This window comes from Rana temporaria (genome assembly GCF_905171775.1).
Source record: "Rana temporaria chromosome 2 unlocalized genomic scaffold, aRanTem1.1 chr2a, whole genome shotgun sequence".
In the NCBI taxonomy this organism is placed as follows: domain Eukaryota; kingdom Metazoa; phylum Chordata; class Amphibia; order Anura; family Ranidae; genus Rana; species Rana temporaria.
In genome coordinates, this window is record NW_024404405.1 from 290,446 (window position 1) to 312,279 (window position 21,834).

Genomic DNA, 21,834 nt, shown 5'->3' on the forward strand with positions numbered 1-21,834 from the left:
GCCCCCAAGAATAGGGCATAGCGTTGGAGGCGGGCCGCAGTAGTCTGGGAGATGCCTTTGTCAGGGCTAAAGATCTGAAGGAGTGGTTTATGGTCCGTCAGTATGGTGAATTCCCTACCATACAGGTAAAGATGAAACTTCTTAATTGCCCATATCAGCGCAAGAGCCTCTTTGTCAATGTGTGAGTAATTGCTTTCTGCTTTTGTCAAAGACCTGGAGGCAAATGCCACTGGTTTTTCTGACCCATCTGGTAAGATGTGAGATAGTACCGCCCCCAGACCATAGGGTGAGGCATCACAAGCCAAGGTGAGAGGCTTCTGGAGGTCATAGTGCACGAGCATGCGTGACGCCAACAGCTTCCGCTTAGAAACTTCAAAAGCACGTTGGCATGCAGCCGACCAGTCCCATCTGGAGTGTTTCTCCAAAAGCTTGTTCAACGGAAACAAGGTGTGTTCCAGATCTGGCAGGAATTTGTGGTAATAGTTCAGCAAGCCAAGGTATGATCGCAGCTGCTGGACGTTGGTTGGGGCTGGAGCTTTGACTAAAGCATCAACCTTGGCTTCCGTGGTGTGTATACCTTCTGCATCCACAAGGTGGCCACAAAACTCCAATTTAGGCACCATGAATTGGCATTTTGCCAAGTTCACTTTCAGACCCTGTTCTTGGAGTCTCGCCAACACAAGCTCCACATTCTGCTTGTGTTCCTGGTCGGTCCGACCTGTAATGAGCATGTCATCTAGCAGGCACTGAGTGAAAGGAATGTCCGCCAAAATCTCGTCCATTTTTCGTTGCCAAATGGCTGGGGCAGAGGCTACCCCAAACACCATCCTATTATATTGATACAGTCCCTTGTGGGTGTTGATGGTCAGAAACTTGCGGGAAGAAGGATGGACCTCAAACTGTAAATATGCTTGTTTGAGATCAAGCTTGGTGAACTTTTGACCTCCTGCAAGAGAGGCAAAAATGTCATCTACTCTGGGTAGGGGATACTGGTCTATTTCCAGTTGAGAGTTCAGTGCCATGCGGAAATCGCCACAAATGCGCAAGTCCCCATTCGATTTCTTTACCGGTACAACTGGTGATGCCCACTCGCTGTGCTCTACCTTTGAGATGACACCTTGTTCCTCCAGCCGACTTAGTTCTGCTTCCACACCTGCTCGGAGTGCGAAAGGTACTGTCCGAGCTTTGAAGAACTTAGGCTGAGCGTTGGGTTTCAGCTTGAGTCTCACACAGTCATGCTTTATTTTTTCCCAACTGGTCATCAAAAATCTTTGGGAACCGCTGCTTCAGGGACACCACCCATCTCTCATTATCTCCTAATGGAATGGTAACGGTGTTACAGGGACTTATGGCGATGTCTGGCATACCAAAGTGAGCAATCCAGTCTCTCCCGAAGAGAGGGGGTCCCCCATTTTCTAGGATATATAATGGCAGTCTCTTTGTCTGACCCTTGTACAATACTTTTACTTTTGCGTAACCCAGTGGGTGGAGTATCTGCTTTGAGTATGTCTGCAGTTTGATTGGTGTTGGGCGGACAGTTTTTCGGGTCTGAAGTTGTCTCCATTGTTTCTGGGTGATAACTGAAACTGCTGCTCCTGTGTCTACATCCATCTTAAGTTTCTTTCCCTCAACGGTTACATCTACAGTCATTGCGGAGGGTGCTGAATGCATATGATGTATGTCTAACCTGTGGAGCACTTGCTCATCCTCTGACTCAGATGATGATGTATATCTTCCCACCATATATGTCTTAGTCTTGGGGTTCAGAGGTTGTTTATCTCGCACCTTCTTGCTACGGCAAACTCGTTTCAGATGGCCGGTCCTACCGCAATTATGACAGGTCTGATCCTTAAACCGGCAGACTTTGTAATCATGGTCTGTATTCCCACAATGGTAGCAAGCTGACCCCCGGCTCGGTGGGGGTCTGTATTTCCAGTTTGCAGCAGTTGGTTTGACTGCTGTCCTGAAAACTTCCTGCTTCACCTCTTCCCTTCTGCTCTGGGGGTTCAATTCCTCTGTATCTTTCACAGCCATTTCCATCACTGAAGCTATCTCAATTGCCTTTGTAAGAGTAAGGTCTTTCTCTGTTAACAGTCTCTTTTGTGTTGACTCACAATTCAGTCCCATGACAAACTTATCTCTCAGTGCAGTAGGTAGGTAGTCCCCAAAAGAACAGGTCGAGGCTAGTCTGCGAAGGGCGAGCACATAAACTTTAATCTCTTCACCTGTCTGTTGCTGCCTCTGATAGAAGCGAAATCTTTCTGCAATCTCTAATGGTTTAGGCTGGAAGTGATCCTCTAGCAGTGTCAGCAGCTCTGCCAATGTCTTAGCTGCTGGTTTTACAGGGGAAAGGAGATCCCTCAGAGTGTCATATGTCTTGGCCCCAACCACTGTCAGAAACACTGCTACTTGCCTGTTGTCTGGGATGGCATTTGCACTGAAATACTGTTCCAGTCTCTCAACCCAGGAACTCCAGGATGTCTGTTCTCCAAACTCACTTAATGTCCCGATTAATGACATTTTCCTGCTGGGATCTGTGATTGCTTTTATCCAGGTGACAATCCACAATGTCTTTGTCTCTCTCTCAGACTGATAGACACTTTGTAAATCCCATCCTCGTCACCACTGTTATATCCTCTGTGTTGAGAGGGACACAAGACTCTGGTCTGGTACAATGGATGTTTATTCAGTACATGCTGTACCCTGGAACATGCATCTCAGGACATTACAGGTTATCTCTTCCTACATGTGCTCTCTCTAAGATGGCTACTATACCCCTTGACCCTTGTCATCACTGCTGGGTGGAGCCAGCCTTAAAGTGCCAGTACATGTGAAACCCTTCAGGTATAACACTATGTGTCGCAGATATGGACTGAATTCTATGTGGCCAGATGGTATCAAATTAGAAAAAAGAGAAAAAAAAGGGGGGGTAGGGGAGGGAGGGAGCAAAAGAAAAGAGGGGGGGAGGGGGGAAAAAGAAAGGAGGGCAATCTGGACTAGAGAAAGGGTTTGTAAGATTGTGTTTCATTCAGTCCTGGGGACTGAGTAGAATTGAGTCTCTCAATCCAGATTGTCTCCCTTTGAAGGACTATCCTGTCCCACTCGCCTCCTCTCGGGTTTTGGGGGATCACAGCCAGGGCGACAAAGTTGATACATGATGTATCAAAACGGTGGTACAAATCAAGATGTCTGCTAACAGGGGTTAGCATTTTTCCATTCCCTGAGTAATATACATGGTCGTTGATCCTTTGGCGAAATTGCCTGACTGTCTTCCCCACATAAAATGCCCCACAACTGCATGTCATCAAATATACTATGCCCTGTGTACGGCAATTAGTGGAAAATTTCGGTGTAAAGGTTTCACCATTAGGAAGCTGAATAGTTTTGCACGGTGCTATCCATTTGCAAAAAGAACAGACGCCACAGCGGGAGGTCCCGGAAGGGAGAGGTGTGAGGTCTGTACTTGGTTTGGTATAGTGGCTCTTAACTAGCTTGTCACGAATGGACGAAGCTCGTCTGAATGTTATCTGTGGATGACTACCCACAAATTTTTTATTAGAGTGACATCTTCCCGTAGCAAGTGCCAATGTGTGTCTAAAATAGATCTGATACTCTCATGTTGGGAACAGAATTTGGTAATGAATGTTGCCAAGCTTACAACAAAGCAATCAATCAAACTCGGAATGCTTTACTATTCACGAACAAAACTAGAGCTCCTAATACTACAGTGAAATTCATTACCAAATTCTGTTCCCAACATGAGAGTATCAGATCTATTTTAGACACACATTGGCACTTGCTACGGGAAGATGTCACTCTAATGAAATATGTGGGTAGTCATCCACAGATAACATTCAGACGAGCTTCGTCCATTCGTGACAAGCTAGTTAAGAGCCACTATACTAAACCAAGTACAGACCTCACACCTCTCCCTTCCGGGACCTCCCGCTGTGGCGTCTGTTCTTTTTGCAAATGGATAGCACCGTGCAAAACTATTCAGCTTCCTAATGGTGAAACCTTTACACCGAAATTTTCCGCTAATTGCCGTACACAGGGCATAGTATATTTGATGACATGCAGTTGTGGGGCATTTTATGTGGGGAAGACAGTCAGGCAATTTCGCCAAAGGATCAACGACCATGTATATTACTCAGGGAATGGAAAAATGCTAACCCCTGTTAGCAGACATCTTGATTTGTACCACCGTTTCGATACATCATGTATCAACTTTGTCGCCCTGGCTGTGATCCCCCAAAACCCGAGAGGAGGCGAGTGGGACAGGTTAGTCCTTCAAAGGGAGACAATCTGGATTGAGAGACTCAATGCTACTCAGTCCCCAGGACTGAATGAAACACAATCTTACAAGCCCTTTCTCTAGTCCAGATTGCCCTCCTTTCTTTTTCCCCCCTCCCCCCCTCTTTTCGTTTTCTCCCTCCCCCCCCCCCCCCTTTTTTTTTCTCTTTTTTCTAATTTGATACCATCTGGCCACGTAGAATTCAGTCCATATCTGCGACACATAGACACATCACCTAGCACTACACTTATTTAGACACTTAATGTCCTTGATACTCATTGGAATGTCTTATGTTTATACTCTAAACTGACCCACTACTGTCAGTGTTATACATATACTCTTCGTACATTATTTATTAATTATTGTGATTTTTTACTCTGTCACGTTAAGACAAACCACTTATTCCATGTATCCTATTTATACATGAGGTACAACACAAGGCACAGTATTTATCGTTGAATTCTTGCACTCCTAGTTATTTAATGTTATCTAACTTATACTATTATTATTTCACCATTGTTTTCAATCTTATTGATGTTATGGATCTGAATATATGGCCCTGCTCTACAATATCTGATATGGAATCTATTCTATTCTATTCAATATTAGCTGTCTGTCCCACCCCCCCTACCTACCTCTGTCCTAATTCAGGTCTGGGGGTTTTTTCTCCCCCCTCCCTCCTTTCACATATACGATCTAACTGGTTTATGATAATGAAGCCCCAAATGTAATATGACTGGCCCCTGCCCAGATATAATCTATGTATGTGTATATATATATATCTCATGTGGGATACATACTGATGGTACTGCTAATGACTATCTGACCTATGTCTAAAGAACAAAGTATATATCATATATAACTAACTTCTTCCTTTTTGTGAAATATGAGAAACGTTTTAATTCTTTTTTATTTGTCTCTTGATTTAGATAAATATTTTAATTCTGTATCCAGCGCACCATCCTTGTTAAATCAGGGGTTGATGGTAATGTATTGGCCATGCATGTGCGGTACAGCATTAGGCTGCGATATGGTTCCTTGAACCCTATGTTTCAATTCCCCATCTGAGCTGTAATTGCCTTTTTTTGTTCCCCCTTGTTTCCCTCTTTTTGTTTTTTATTTTTTTCTAATTTTCCCATAACATCCGCATATACCCACTAGGCTGATGGGAATCCGGATTATCAGTGATATATTGTTTATCACTGACGCTTCCCATCTCCCTTTTCTTGCCAACTTTCCCACTGGCCAAAAAAATTATTTTTAAATGTATCCGCCCTACTGGGCGGACTCCACGGCGGACTTGGCTAACTGTATGCACTGGATGACGGCGCTATACGTCCAGGCCGCCGCCCACGTGGGGTATGGTCACGTGCTGCGGAGACGCTTGTATGGTTTGTGGCGTCACACTGCCCTCCCACTCTTCTCCGGACCTCTCCCATTGGGCGCTCTGTTAGTGGCACACGCCCCTTCCATCCACCACTCTACAATGCATCACGTCTGACGTTCCGATCACATGACGGGTGATCAAAGATGACGTCACGACGGACGCGACGGGGAGACGTCTACACGGCTGTCTCCCTGTTTAGAATCAATTAAGGGGCTATATAAACCTGTCGCCTGCAGAGACACAGCTGTATCGGCGTCAGCATTTCCATTGGGGACAGGCGTGGACTCGTGTGCTAACTGGGCTGCAGGTACATATGCCATTTTGGATATTTCTCCTATAGAGGTCTTGGTACTATGGCTCTAATGCCACTAATGGCCTCTATATACTTATACTTTCTATCTATTTATGTGTATATATTTCTTTCATTTTTAGGATTTTGTCTTGGCAATCTTATACTATATCCTCTGCCTTATGGAATGAGGATCCATAGACTGCCTTGTTAGTTTTACCTACTTCCTTATCTGCAATCAGCCCAGTATATTCAGCACTGAATTACCACGCATGTACACCCCCGGATCTGAATTCTCATTGCTTACCAGCAATTGACTGCCCGTATACCACTATTTTTATATTTTCGTGTTTATGGTGAGTCCACGTCCGTATACATTATGTATGGTTTGTCCCTTGTATTCAAATCCCCCCCTCCCCTCCCTCCCTTTCTCTCTCCTGTGACACAATAGTAATACATCAGTACATGTTTAATTTAAAACTCATATTGTCTACAGATTACACCCCCACGGTTAGACTGGATCGAAACATTCTGTATATGCCCAGCCACTGTGGGGTTAATACACGATTGTCGCTTGTGTACTCCCAACGCGGCCTATCTGTAAGTCTCCCATATCCTTTATATATACTTACTATAATCACTTCCCCCTTATTCATACTTTTTCTCTTTCCTCTTTTTTCTTTCCCTTTCTTCTCAACCTCTCCTTCCTCTTCCCCTCCCCCCCCCTCCTGCCCCTCCGTGTCAATCGGTGTCATGCTTCTCTCTTTTCCCTCATTCTTCTCAGTGGGATTTTGGTGACACGCTGCTTCTTTGCTCTGCCGCACATGCATTGGTGAATGCAGAATGTTTTCTTTTTATAGGTTTATGCATTATTGTTTTCTTTTATATTTTGTAATATATGTCATATTTGTATGTGTATAATTTATACACTATTTTCTATATATGTATACTTGTAAACTTAACCTGTTTCTTGTATATATGTTTCACTAGATGCAATATCTTATGCTCCTGAGGAAGCGCTAAGCGCATAACATGTAGAGCAAGCCCTCCATTAACCTCTGGAATACTACACGGGATATACAACTCAACACTGTACCTGTAACTGTGCTTTGGAAACGAAGCTTGTGCACAATAAGATTGTATATTTGTTGCTATTACCCTTGTAGTACCAGTCACTGACCTAATTTCTATATTCTGATTTTATGTCTGTTTGATTTTATGATATTTCATATTAATAAATCATTATGTCAAATTATCTTAATAGTCATGATGTATTAGGGGGGATCAACAGGAGGAAAGGCAAGTGGGAGTTTCTAGAGTATGTGGAGCATAAATGTATAAAAGGTGTGTGCCTGAATAGGGTCTGTGCGACGTAAAGTATAATGTACAAAAGTGACTTTTTGTAATGGATGGATAGAGGATGAGTGAAGAAATTGTACCACATCTACAACATAATACAAAACATAAACTAAATGGAACTTTGTTCCAACGAGAACAATTTATAAAAAAAAAAAAAACATTTGGGGTTGGGGGGGGGGGGGTAACTTTCCCAACCGACTGAGAAATAATAATAGACCGGTCGGTCCAAAACTCAGATCTGGTAGCCGACAAATGTGAATCAAGGTTTAAAAAAAAAGTGATATACCAAAAAGTATGAGAAATAATGTGAATTTGCATTTGAGGCGGCTGTGAGAACCCTCTCTGGGGGGAGGGGATGCTCTAACTGAGTGGGGGGAAATCATGGCGACACAAAGCGGAAGCCACCAAAAAATAATGTGAGAATAAAATCCCTGTGCAGCATAAAAGCAGTGTTAGCCAAAACCATATTGTAATTGGTTCTATTGCTATCAAAGAAATAGCGTAAGCAAAATACTACCTTGGTAGGCATTAAAGCATATAAATAGTCTGTGGATGGGAGAATACGATTATAGTTTCCCTTTCTATGAATACATAACCATTGTATTATAAACTGTATTTTATCAGAGGGGAGAGAGGAAGAAAGAAAAGAAGAGGAGTGTGCATATTAAGAAAATGGAGAAGAATGATCTATTGAAAATGTATGGAGAAAGGAGGACTAAATTGTGATCTTCTCTCCAGGCAGACCTAATATGTGAGAGACCACATATATCATAAAAAAGGAAACCTGAGATTAAGTACAAAAACTGGAAGAACTGGGTAAGGCCATGAAAGTCTTGTCAACAAGTCTGGTATGCAGAGCCCGAAAGTTCATGACCCTAAGAGGTGGGATTGGGTTAGTCAATTCCATTAGAGTGAGTAAATGGAAAAGCTCTGAACCATTGAGCAGCTCATAAACTTAGCATAAAAAAATAAAAAAACAAAAATCGTTCCATACAGGTTGAATTACCAGTTAATGTCAATAGATTCCAGAGCGGAACCAAAACAGAAGATCAACCTTATCAAAAATCGGGAGAATAAAAGATAATTAGACAGTTTCTGTGTGGTGATGAGTGGTGATGAGTTAATTAAAACCCAGAGCTCCTGCTTCATTCCTGAATCTGCTTCTATCAGCATGGGAGGCTGGGGTGTGCCAGATGGGAGCTAGGTGAGACGAGGATGGGGTGCGCGGGAGATTTCCTGCATCCATTAGACCTAGCTTGACTAGGATGTCTTGACCCTCAGTGATGGTAGTGGCAATGTAGGTGGTGCCATTGTGGGAGACGATCAATTTAAAGGGGAAACCCCACCTATATCTGATCCTCGCTGTTGAAAGCGTTGATGTAATTTCCTTCATCTCTCTACGTCTGTCAAGCGTAGCCTGCGAGACATCTGGGTAAATCTGTAGCTGTATACCGTCTAGGATGATGTTTCTCAGGGCTCTAGCTGCACACATAATTTCCTCTTTTACCAAAAAGTCTTTCATGCATAGTACTATATCTCTTGGGGGCTTGCCAGGGGAAGGTTTTGCTCTCAACGCACGGTGAATGCGGTCACAGATAAATGATTGGGGGTTCTGTTCTGGTAACAGAAATTGAAAGAGCTTATTAGCATATGCAATGAGATTAGTTCTATTTTCTGGGGCCCCTCTTATCCTAAGGTTAGACCTCCTGTTCCTATTGTCCAAATCTTTAACGTGCTCTTGCAATTGAATGAAGGCTGAAGAGAGTGAATCATGCTCTCTGGACAAATCATTGAAGGCTATGGTCAGTTTGTCATGTTTATTCTCTAGGAGATCTGTTCTTGTCCCTAGTGCAGCTATCTCCTGAGATAATGTGCTGGTGGACTTTTGAATCTCGGCCTGAAACTTGTTCAAAAGTTTAGAGCACATGGCATATTGTTTGCCTTTAGCAAGCATTTTATTAAATGAAATTGATTTATTCAGTTTGTGTTGTTGTTGTTAGCTGTGATTGGCCACGTTGCTCACATAGCACAGATGGGCTGTGATTGGCCCAGTCTGTACCATGCGATCACTGTGGCCAATCACAGCTTGCAACACAATTGTATACAATAGATGGCTTGAAAGGAAGAAATCCATTTACAACTATCATGTGACTTGCTGTGATTGGTTACAGTAGTCACATGGTACTTGTAATGGGCAGGTACAGTGATCGGTCATCGGCTGTGTCTGGGTGACAGATTGTGCCACAGCACAGCCGCGAGGGGAATGCGCAAGCTGTGTAATTGGGGGGGACATCATATGACAACCACACGGAAGGATGAGAGGTTCCCGTCTTGCAAATGGCCGGCTGGGAACCGGTTAAACATGTATAATAATGTATGTTTTCCTTCTATATATAAGATATATTTGATAATGAATGTAAAAAATAGAAAGCAACTTTATTTAACCCTTTTTATATAGGATTCTGACTTTTATTGTTTTTCTGTATAGGTGGATTGATGAACCAGGTTTTTGGTCATGCTTGTCTTAAAAAGAAAGACAAAGTCAGATGAGAAATAAGTCCTATGGATCTTACGTGACGGAAAGCATTTCTCACAATTCACTTGAGGATTCACGCAGGATTCAAGCCATATGGGTGTTCTAAAGGTTGTAAATGTTTTGGATTCTCTTCAACATTGATCCAGCTTCAGAGGACAACAGGAGAGAAGTCATTTCAGTGTTCTGGAAGTGACAATGGCTTTATAGTAAAGTCCAACCCATGTATACATAAGAGAAGGCATTTCAAAAATTATTTCTTGTGGTTGGAATGTGACAAAAGCTTTATAATGAAGACCAAACGTATCACACACCAGAAGGTTCACACTGGAGAGAAGCCACATCAGTGCTCCGAATGTGACAAAGCTTTTTCAGCCAAAAGCAAGTTTATTACACACCAGAGGATTCATACTGGAGAGAAGCCATTTGAGTGTCCTGAATGTGACAAGGCTTTTACACGGAAAAGTGGTCTTAACTTACACATGCTCATTCATACAGGAGAGAAGCCATATCTGTGTTCTGAATGTGACAAAGCATTTACAGCCAAGGCAGATCTTATGAAACACCAGAGAGTTCACACTGGAGAGAAACCTTTCCGGTGTTCTGAATGTGACAAAACTTTTGCACTCAAAGCTGGTCTTAACAAACACAAGATTATTCACACTGGAGAGAAGCTATATACATGTTCTGAATGTGACAAAGCTTTTACACACAAATCCAATCTTAATAAACACCAGGGGATTCACACTGGACAGAAGCCATATACATGTTCAGAATGTGGCAAAGCTTTTAGAGTGAAGTCAATTCTTACAATACACCAGAAGAGTCACACTGGGGAGAGACCACATGAGTGTTCTGAATGTGACAAAGCTTTTACAACAAAGAGAGAGCTTATCACACACCAGACGGTTCACACTGGAGAGAAGCCATATGAGTGTTCTGAATGTGGCAAAGCTTTTACACAAAAAGCAAACCTTTTCACACACATGATGATTCACACTGGAGAGAAGCTGTATCGATGTTCTGAATGTGATAAAGCTTTTACACAGAAGAGAGGGCTTATCGCACACCAGATGAGTCACACTGGAGAGAAGCCTTATAAGTGTTCTGAATGTGACAAAGCTTTTACAGACATAAGAAGGCTTAAAATGCACCAGAATATTCACATTGAGCAGAAGCCATATGAGTGTTCTGAATGTGACAAAGCTTTTATGACAAAGGGAAAGCTTATCTCACACCAGAGGGTTCACACTGGGGAGAAGCCATTCCAATGTCCCGAATGTAACAAAGCTTATACACAAAAGGCATATCTTATTATACACCAGATGATTCACACTGGAGAGAAGCTATATCAATGTTCTGAATGTGATAAAGCTTTTACAGAGAGGAGATTGCTTATCGCACACCAGATGATTCACACTGGAGAGAAGCCATATATGTGTTCTGAATGTGACAAAGCTTTTACAGACATAAGAAGGCTTAAAATGCACCAGAAGATTCACATTATGCAGAAGCCATATGAGTGTTCTGAATGTGACAAAGCTTTTACAAAAATGGGAGAGCTTGTCAGACACCAGAGGGCTCACACTGGAGAGAAGCCATATAAGTGTTCTGAATGTGACAAATCTTTTATAGACATACCAGGGCTTAAAATACACCAGATGATTCACAGCGGAGAGAAGCCATATAAGTGTTCTGAATGTGACAAAGCTTTTATAATAAAGAGTGAGCTTATCAGACACCTGAGGATTCACACTGGAGAGAAGCCATATAAGTGTTCTGAATGTGACAAAGCTTTTAAAATAAAGAGCGAGCTTATCAGACACCTGAGGATTCACACTGGAGAGAAGCCATATGAGTGTTCTGAATGTGGCAAAGCTTTTACACAGAAGTCGAATCTTAACACTCACCAGAGAGTTCACACTGGAGAGAAGCTGTTTTGATGTTCTGAATGTTATAAAGCTTTCACAAAAAAGAGAGAACTTATCAGACACCAGATAATTCACACTGCAGAGAAGCCTTATATGTGTTCTGAATGTGACAAAGCTTAAACGGACATGAGAGGGCTTAAAAGACGACAGAAGATTCACATTTAAGAGAAGCCATATCAATGTTCTGAATGTGGCAAAGAGTTTACACAAAAGCCAAACGTTATCACACACCAGAGGATTTACACTGGGGAGAAGCCATAGCAGTGTTCAAAACGTGATAAAGCTCTTACAGTGAAGTCAAACCTTATCACACACTAGAGATAATTAATTTGAATGCTCTGTATGTGACAAAACGTTTACATTTAATGCAGTACTATTAAATCACCAAACAATTCACAAGCTTCAGCTGCAGTGAGGAAATTCTAGAAGAAGGGGAGATATTAAAGGGGTAGCAGCTAATCGGCAATGGAAGACTTCAAGGTGCCTCATTCGTTTCACACCAAATAAATGAGTGAGAAAACAGGAATGGGTGGACACTTTAGTATTAATGTCCATCAGGCACAAACTAGCAAGTCCTTGACTATTCTACCCCACCCCCTTTTTTTGGGCCAGCATCAACTTTGTTTCTTCATGATTCTCATCTGTATCCTTTTTGTGGAGCTTTGACTGAACATGTAATGCATTTGCATGATTCACCAACTAACCTGTGATTCAAGTATTTTCTTCATGATCTGATCCTAAGCCAATACATAGCCAACACTGCCTCAGTACCAGAGACTGGGTAGCAGTCAAGTGGCATTTTGCCAAGCCTCTGAAGCCTCAGTGAGTCCTTTCCAGGTTCTGCTGGAAATTGCTATATCAGTCAATCATGAGAGCTCCAGCCAAGACCATCTTGGCCATGTACATTTCCCTCCTCCCTTTCCCCGATCAAGGCCTCCTTTCCATGTTCCACTTCCTCTCGTGGATGACAACTTTGCAGACAGGGACACAAGCCATGCAGAAGTCTCCATTCCATGAGAAAGCAACTTCTTAAACTGGCACAGGCCTTGCAACACTGAGTTGCTGTTTTGTGGGATATATTCAACATTACCACCTTATCCCAGCTGGCTACTTGTGTTTTATTCAGTTTTGCTGAAAGTTTAAGGGATTCCATCAGGTGAAGATTGGATGTCCTTTATTATCTAGTTTTTCTGTCCATCTATTGGTCATCTCCATTGAATAATCATACAGTACAGCTACAAGAGATCTGAACTTACAAAGTGCTGAGTATGTGGTCCTATTCCTACAACTTCTACTGGGGACTGAACTTTCTCTTATTGGAATTATCTTTATTGACTGAATGGACATTTTTTTTTTGGTAGATTTATTTTGTGAAGAACACTTTTTGAGCCAAAACATTGTTGAGTTAAGAGGTATCTTAATATAGTGCAGTCTTACCCCGAAGGGTCCAGATGCGCATAGCAGAGTTTCTGGGAAAAGAGGACCCAAGAACCAAAAGCAGCACCAAAAGATGTTGGGGCAGATCCACAAAAGGATTACGCTGGCGTATCTATAGATACGCCGGCGTAATTTTAAATTTCCCGCGTCGTATCTTTGTTTTGTATCCACAAAACAAGATACAACGGCATCTGGGATCGATTCCGACAGGCGTACGTCTTAGTACGCCGTCGGATCTTAGATGCAATTTTTCGGCGGCTGTTAGGTGGCGTTTCCGTCAAAATCTGCGTAGAGTATGCAAATTAGCTATTTACGGCGATCCACGAACGTACGTCCGGCCGGCACATTTTTTTACGTCGTTTTCGTTCGGCTTTTTCCGGCGTATAGTTAAAGCTGCTATTATGAAGCGTACTCAATGTTAAGTATGGCAGTCGTTCCCGCGTACAATTTTGAATTGTTTGCGTAAGTTGTTCGCGAATAGGAATTTGCGTAGAATGACGTCACCGTCGTAAGCATTGGCTGGTTCCGGTTTAATTTCGAGAATGCGCACTGGGATACCCCCACGGACGGCGCATGCGCAGTTAAAAAAAATGTTGTTTACTTCGGGTCACGATGTATTTACATAAAACACGCCCCATTACATCCATTTGTATTAGGTGCCATTACGCCGGCAAAGATACACTACGCCACCGTAACTTACGGCACGGATTCTTTCTGGATTTGAACAAAAAAAAGTAAGTTGCGGCGTAGTGTATCTTAGATACGTTACGCCCGGCGCATAAATGCGCCACTGTACGAGGATCTGCCCCGTTAAGTATGACTATGAGCAAAATCAATAATGACATAAATGGTGCAATCTGTCATTAACCATTTCATTCCCCCGGGACCGTCTCTCCCTAAACTTTTTTTTTTTTTTTCTGTCTCAGTTCTGTTCGTTATATCTTTAGCATTTGTAGCAATCCCAAATGTATTATATATCAACAGATTTTCAGGATTGATAGGGCTTTACCCACCTGATCTCCGGAAGGTTTTACCCCTTTCATGACCAGGGCGTTTTTTGCTCTTCAACACTGCATTAATTTCACTGGTAATTGCTCAGTCATGCAACACTGTACCCTGTTTATATGATTTGTTCCACACAGTTTTATTTTGGTCACTAGGGGCCAGATTCATAGATATTTGCGGCGGCGTAACGTAACGTCTTTAAGTTACACCGCCACAAGTTTTCAGCGCAAGTGCCTGATTCACCTAAGCACTTGCGTGTAAACTTACGGCGGTGTAACGTAAAGCCGTCCGGCGCAAGCCCGCCTAATTCAAATGGGGCATGTACCAATTAAATTAGGCGCGCTCCCGCGCTGAACGTTCTTCGCATGCTCCGTTCGAAATTTTCCCGCCGTGCTTTGCGCGAAATAACGGCGCCCCGACGTGTTTTTTGAACGGCGACGTGCGTAACGTAATTTCGTATTACCGGACGTCTTACGCAAAAAAAAAATTTAATTTTGACGCGGGAACGACGGCCATACTTTAACATGGAGGAGTAATTTTACCCCATGTAAATAGCACTCTTAACTTTACGACGCGAAAAACCGACGTAAGAGAATGCGACGAACGCGCGTACCTTCGTGGATCGCTGTAATCAGCTAATTTGCATACCCGACGCTGGAAAACGACGCAAACTCCACCCAGCGGGCCGCCGGAGAATTACACCTAAGATCCGAAGGCGTACGAAGCTGTACGCCTGTCGGATCTTAGCCAAAAGCCTTTGTATCTTTGTTTGTGAATGACAAATAAAGATACGACGCGCAAATTTGAAAGTACGCCGGAGTATCAGCAGACACTCCGGCATACTTTTTCTGTGAATCTGGCCCTAGGTTTTTTATTTTTTGCACTACAAATTAAAAAAGACTGAACAAAAAAAGTCTTAATATTTTCTACTTTGTTATAAAACATACCGTATTTTTCGCACCATAAGACACACCTTGGTTTTAGGAGGAAAACAAGAAAAAATATTCTGAAACCAAATGGTGTACCAAAATATTTACCAGTGCCCATTAAATGCAGCCTGACTTGTGCCCATTAAATGCAGCCTGACTTGTGACCATTAAATGCAGCCTGACTTGTGCCCATTAAATGCAGCCTGACTTGTGCCCATTAAATGCAGCCTGACTTGCAGCCTTACCTGTGACCATTAAATGCACCATGTTCTGTGCCTGTCCATCTGTCACTCAAAAGACAGAGCAACCCAAGCGGCAGTACTCCATTCGGCCACTGGGGATGCTCAGTTTTCTTTTTACTGTGAGTGACATGAGATCGCCCAGCGCTCAAGGGAGACGGCCGCCCTGTACAGTGAGATGGTGGTGGCGGCGGCGACAACGGGCGGGGGTTTTGTTAGTATTCGCTCCATAAGACGCACAGATATTTCTCCTCATTTTTTTGGGGGGGAAAAGTGCGTCTTATGGAGGCGAAAAATCCGTTATCTAATAAAAAATATTTCTTTATAAATGTAGGCCAAAATGTATTCTGCTACAAGTCTTTCGTAAAAAAAAAAAATCCCAATAATTGTCTATCAATTGGTTTGTGTGAACGTTCTAGTATTTACAAACTATGGGATATATATTTGAAAATTGATCATCTGATGTGCTGACTACCCATCTAATTTTTTGGGACCCCAAAATTGCCAAGACAGTACAAAAACCCCCCAAATGACCCCTTTTAGGAAAATAGACAGTCTGAGGCATGGCAAGTTTCTGGAAGTTGTAATTTTTCATCACTTTTTTTGGAAAATTCAGATATTAATTAGTTTGTTTTTCACAATGTATTTTTACATGCTGTCACCAGTACAGTACAGTGTGATCACAGGACGGATGTGGCAATGATTAGGGATACTGACTGGTAACAGTATGTGAAAAATAAGTAAATATTATAAAAATAACATTTAACCACTTGCCGACCGGCGCACACCGATATACCTTGGCAGAATGTCATGGACAGGCTTGTTAACGTACTTGTACATTGCCTTTAAGATGTGGCATTGTGAGCGCGTGCGCCTGCCGTGAGCTCCGTGATTTTCCCGTGGACTCGATGTCTGAAGAGATACCTGCGATCATCTCACAGAGAGGAAGAACTGGGAATTGCTGATGTAAACAAGGCATTTCCCCATTCTTCCTAGTGACAGGACACTGATCACAGCTCCCTGTGATCGGGAGCGTTGATCAGTGTTGTGTCACACACAGCCCATCCCCCTACAGTTAGAACACATCCCTAGGACACACTTAACCCCTACAGCGCCCCCTTCTTGTTAACCCCTAAACTGCCAGTCAAATTTGCACAGCATTTTTATAACACTGATCGCTATATAAATGTGAATGGTCCCAAAATGGCACAAAAAGTGTCCGATGTGTCCGCCATGATGTCGCTGTCACAATAAAAATCCCTGATCGCCGTCATTACTAGTAAAAAATACAATTATTAATAAAAATGCCATAAAACTATCCCCTATTTTGTAGACGGTATAACTTTTGCGCAAACCAATCAATAAACACTTATTCAGATTTTTTTACAAAAAATAGGTAGAAGAATACGTATCGGCCTAAACTGAGGAAAAAAATAGTTTTATATATTTTTTTGGGGATATTTATTATAGCAAAAAGTAAAAAATATTGAGCTAGATTCACGTAGCTCAGCGTATAGTTTGGCCGGCGTAGCGCATCTCATATGCGCTACGCCAACGTAAAATAGTGCGCCCAGACCTTCATTCACAAAGATCTGGCGCCGTACGTTGCGCCAGCGTAGTGTAACTAGGCAGGCGTAAGCCCGCCTAATTCAAATGTGGAAGGTAGTGGGCGTGTTGTATTCAAAGTAGCCGTGACCGCATGTACATTTTTTCACTAACGATCCGCGCATGCACGCGCATGCTCAGAGTCACGTTGCATATACTCCCTAAGATACGTTGGCTCAATGCTTTCAACGTGAACGTAACCTACGCACAGCCCCATATCACGTACCACTTACGTAAACAACGTAAAATTTGACGGCTGTTCCGACGTCCATACTTTAACATTGGCTGCGCCTCATATAGCAGGGGTAACGTTACGCCAGACGTAAGCCTTACGTAAACGGCGTAGCAGGCGCAAGTACGTTCGTGAATAGGCATATCTTGCTGATTTTGTAAAAAGATTATACCATTAGTATAAATAACACCGCGCTACTTAAAACAAATATATATGGCTGCCAACACAACAGAAATAGATCAATTCTGTGAAAACATACAAAAAACAACAAAGTGTAGCGCTAAATATACGTGCAAAAGGGAATGTAGAAATAAACCCTGTGAGGAATAATCAAAGTGATGATATGATGAAATATATTCGTGAGTTCAATAGAAAAAAGCAAAAACTTATGAGTGCAGTCTCTAATGAAAAAAGTCCCAAACGATTGGTGAATCAATCAGCAGTGAAGTGATTTGTCATCATGCACATATAGTGACAATCCGAAGTGTGTCCACCACCAGGAATGATTGGAGGCTTACCCGATTAAATGGACCCAAACAGGTTTATACCTAATGGATCATATAAGCTCAAAATTGATGTTATCCAACTTCCAGAGGCGTCTTTAAATGGTATGCAGTAGAGAGAAATCCGATGCCATAAAGTAGAAGTACCAAGAGAAGGATATTCCCAATATCAGCTTATGGATGTATAATGATTTGGACCCAATGTGAGGTTCAAAATCTCAGCTCGAGGAAAAGGAATAAAAAAGCAAAGATGCACATAGTGTAATTCTGTATAAAAAGTTTACTTAAACAGTAAAAGTATATAAAAATTACACTCACATTTCAGTAGTATAATCAGGCATAGAAACTATCAGCAGTAGGATCAGCAGATTCCCGACATAATAAAAATTGCAGATCGTCATACCTTGCTGATTTACATATTCTAGGTGTAAATCAGTGTACACGCCCCTAGCGGCCAGCGTAAATAGACAGCTAAGATACAACGGCGTAGGAGACTTACGCCACTCATATCTTAGCAACATTTAAGCGTATCTCAATTTGAGTATGCTTGAATATACGACGGCGCGGATTCGGAGTTATGACGGCGTATCTAGTGATACGCCCGTCGTAACTGTACCTGAATCTAGCTCATTGTTTTTTTTTTTTTAAATTGTTACTCCTTTTTTTTTCTTTTGTTTATAGCGCAAAAAAATAAAACCGCAGAGGTGATCACATACCACCAAAAGAAAGCTCTATTTGTGGGATGTCAATTTTGTTTGGATACAGCGTCGCACGACCGCGCAATTGTCAGTTAAAGTGACACAGTGCTGAATCGCAAAAAGTGCTCTGGTCTTTGGCCAGCCAAATGGTCCGGGGCTCAAGTGGTTAAAAACAAAAAAACACTGGAAGCTAGGCCGAAGCCGCAGCCTTTCCTATGGCCGAGGCGGCAGCAGCAGAGCTCCGCGGATCATGTGGTGTGCCGATCGGTATATGGTGACCCGTTCGGATCACGGATCATTTACGATTCGTTGCACCACTAGTATCGATCAAAAGAATTTTGATCGATCAAAAAAATGTACGATTAATCGAGGAATTAATCTTTAATATCCACAGACCTAAAAAAATATACATATAGTATGTGTTTTTAGATAAACAAATATTCATCGGATATACCAGAATAACACATTTATCCATATAGATAATCATTTTATGTGATATTTGATAGGAAGGCGGGGTTACCCTTTATGATATCATATCAGCTTTATATTAACTTTCATATTATGCTTGCTATCTCTTATTAACTTTTAAATGAAATGTTCTAAGTTTGCACGCAAGGCTGAACTGCAAGAGAAACGGAACCGGACACGTAAAAGCTTGCGGCTTGGGCAAGGAAACCACGATGATTGCGGCCAATAAATGTATTTGCTAATGTTTTGCAGAAATGTGTAAAAATGTTATAGACATAAAAAGGTCAAGATACAGATGTGCTAAGAATTTGCTAATGTGGTTGGAATATATATTTTTATCTGTCATGTACGCATTATCTCTAAGGCCCTGTACACACGAGAGGATATCCGATCCGCCGGACCGTTTCCAGCGGACATTTCTCCTCCGGATTTTGATCTGATGGCTTGTACACACCATCAGATCAAAATCCCCGCGGTGACGTGGCCGCGCCTTCGCCACGACGATGACGCAGCGACGTGCGCGACCCTGGAAGGTAAATACTTCCACGCATGCGTCAAATCATTTCGACGCATGCGAGGGATGGGGATCGGACGGACTTATCCGGTGAGTCTGTACAGACGACCGGATAAGTCCGAAGGACAGGTTTCCAGCGGATAGATTTCTTAGCATGCTAAGAAATTTTTATCCGCTTGAAAACCGTCGGCTGGACAAAAGTCCGCTGGAAAATGTCCGCTCGGGCCTACACACGACCAGATCTATCTGCTGGAACTGATCCGCGGATAAATCCCAGCGGACAGATCCGGTCGTGTGTACGAGGCCTAAGCAAACTTTTATTGTATCTGTCACATATACATTAATACATTATCTCCAGGCACATTTTGTACAAAAACTAACTGTAATATGATTGGTCCATGAAGGGACCATGTGCCTCCCATGTGCCTCCCATGTGCCTCCCATGTGCCTCCCATGCACGGACAACAAATATAACCAGCTGATGCCTAAAAATAAACTGTAATCTTACTACACTCAATACTTGTGTTAAGCTGCGTACACACGATCAGTCCATCCGATGAGAACGGTCTGAAGGACCGTTGTCTTAGGCCGGGTACTCACGAGCAAACATGTACGGTGAAACCGGTCCGTCGGACCGTTTTCACCGTACATGCCTGCCAGAGGGCTTCTGTACGATGGTTGTACTAACCATCGTACAGAAGTCCGCGCGTAAACACTACGCGGGGTGTGTCCGCGTCGTCGCCGCGACGATGACGCGCCAATGACGCGGTGACGTGAGCGGGCCTGCCATTTAAAGGCTTCCACGCATGCGTCGAAGTCATTCGACGCATGCGAGGGACGGCGAGCGCTCGGACATGTACGGTAGGTCTGTTCTGACGACCGTACATGTCTGAGCGGGCAGGATTCCAGCGGACGGTTTTAAAACACGTCCAGGAATATTTGTCTGCTGGGAAAAGGCCCGGCGGGCAAATGTTTGCTGGAATTCGGCCCGCTCGCGCCTACACACGACCGAACATGTATGCTGAAACTGGCCCGCGGACCAGTTTCAGCATACATGTTTGGTCGTGTGTACGGTGCCTTAGGTTAACCGATTAAGCTGACTGATGGTCCGTCGCGCCCACACACCATCGGTTAAATTACCGATCGGGTCAGAACGCGGTGACGTAAAACAGAACGACGTGCTGAAAAAAATGAAGTTCAATGCTTCCAAGCATGCATCGACTTGATTCTGAGCATGCGTGGATTTTTAACCAGTTAGCAACCGCCCTATAGACGAAATACGTCTACAAGGCGGTTGCTTAACTCTGGGAGGGCGTCAATGTACGTCCTCCCAGAGTCGCGCTCCCGCGCGCCCTGTGGGGTGCGCACACGGGAGTCTCCGTGACCGCCGGGTCCTCCGGACCCGGCTGATCACGGATCACGGTAAATCGCCGCTGATAGTGGCGATTTACCACGTGATCGCTCCGTCCAATGACGGAGCGATCACTAGTAAACAAACCGGCGTCATGTGATGACGCCGGTTCCTCCCTCTCCTCTCTGTACCGAACGGTACAGTGTGAGAGAGGAGAGGGGAGAGAGCGGAAGCAGCAGCAGCTGCTGCTGCTGCTGCGGGCTGGATCTGTGACACATGTAGTCACAGATCCAGCCATCCATCCATCCCTCCCTGTGCAATACTCTGCAATGCCCCCATACTCTGCAATGCCCCCATACTCTACAATGCCCCCATACTCTACAATGCCCCCATACTCTGCAATGCCCCCATACTCTGCAATGCCCCCATACTCTGCAATGCCCCCATACTCTGCAATGCCCCAAAATACTCCGCAATGCCCCCATACGCTGCAATGCCCCGCAATACTCCGCAATACTCCACAATGCCCCACAATACCCCGCAATACCCCACAATACTCCGCAATACCCAGAAATACCCCGCAATACCCCGCAATACCCCGCAATATCCCACAATACCCCGCAATACCCCGCAATACCCCGCAATATCCCACAATACCCCGCAATACTCCACAATACCCCGCAATACTCCGCAATACCCTGCAATACCACACAATACTCTACAATACCCCACAATACTCTACAATACCCCACAATACTCTACAATACCCCACAATACTCCGCAATACCCCGCAATACTCCACAATACCCCGCAATACTCCGCAATACCCCACAATACCCCACAATACTCTACAATACCCCACAATACTCTACAATACCCCACAATACTACGCAATACCCCGCAATACTCCACAATACCCCGCAATACTCCGCAATACCCCACAATACTCCGCAATACCCTGCAATACCACACAATACTCTACAATACCCCACAATACTCTACAATACCCCACAATACTCTACAATACCCCACAATACTCTACAATACCCCACAATACTCC

The 21,834-nt window shown here is 43.4% G+C and overlaps 2 protein-coding genes across 2 annotated transcripts in view; one reads left to right on the plus strand and one right to left on the minus strand.

Annotated features, from left to right (window-relative positions):
• LOC120921532 (zinc finger protein 84-like) overlaps positions 1 to 13,367 on the plus strand; it is a 35,324-nt gene extending 21,957 nt beyond the window's left edge. The window contains exon 2 of the mRNA XM_040334031.1: positions 9,818 to 13,367. Within this exon, the coding sequence (XP_040189965.1) occupies positions 10,153 to 11,805 (1,653 nt within the window). The 5' untranslated portion in view covers positions 9,818 to 10,152 and the 3' untranslated portion in view covers positions 11,806 to 13,367. The remainder of the gene's footprint in view (positions 1 to 9,817) is intronic.
• The window catches only part of LOC120921534 (zinc finger protein 850-like), a 260,049-nt gene that overhangs the window by 156,909 nt on the left and 81,306 nt on the right, over positions 1 to 21,834 (minus strand). The window lies entirely within an intron of this gene.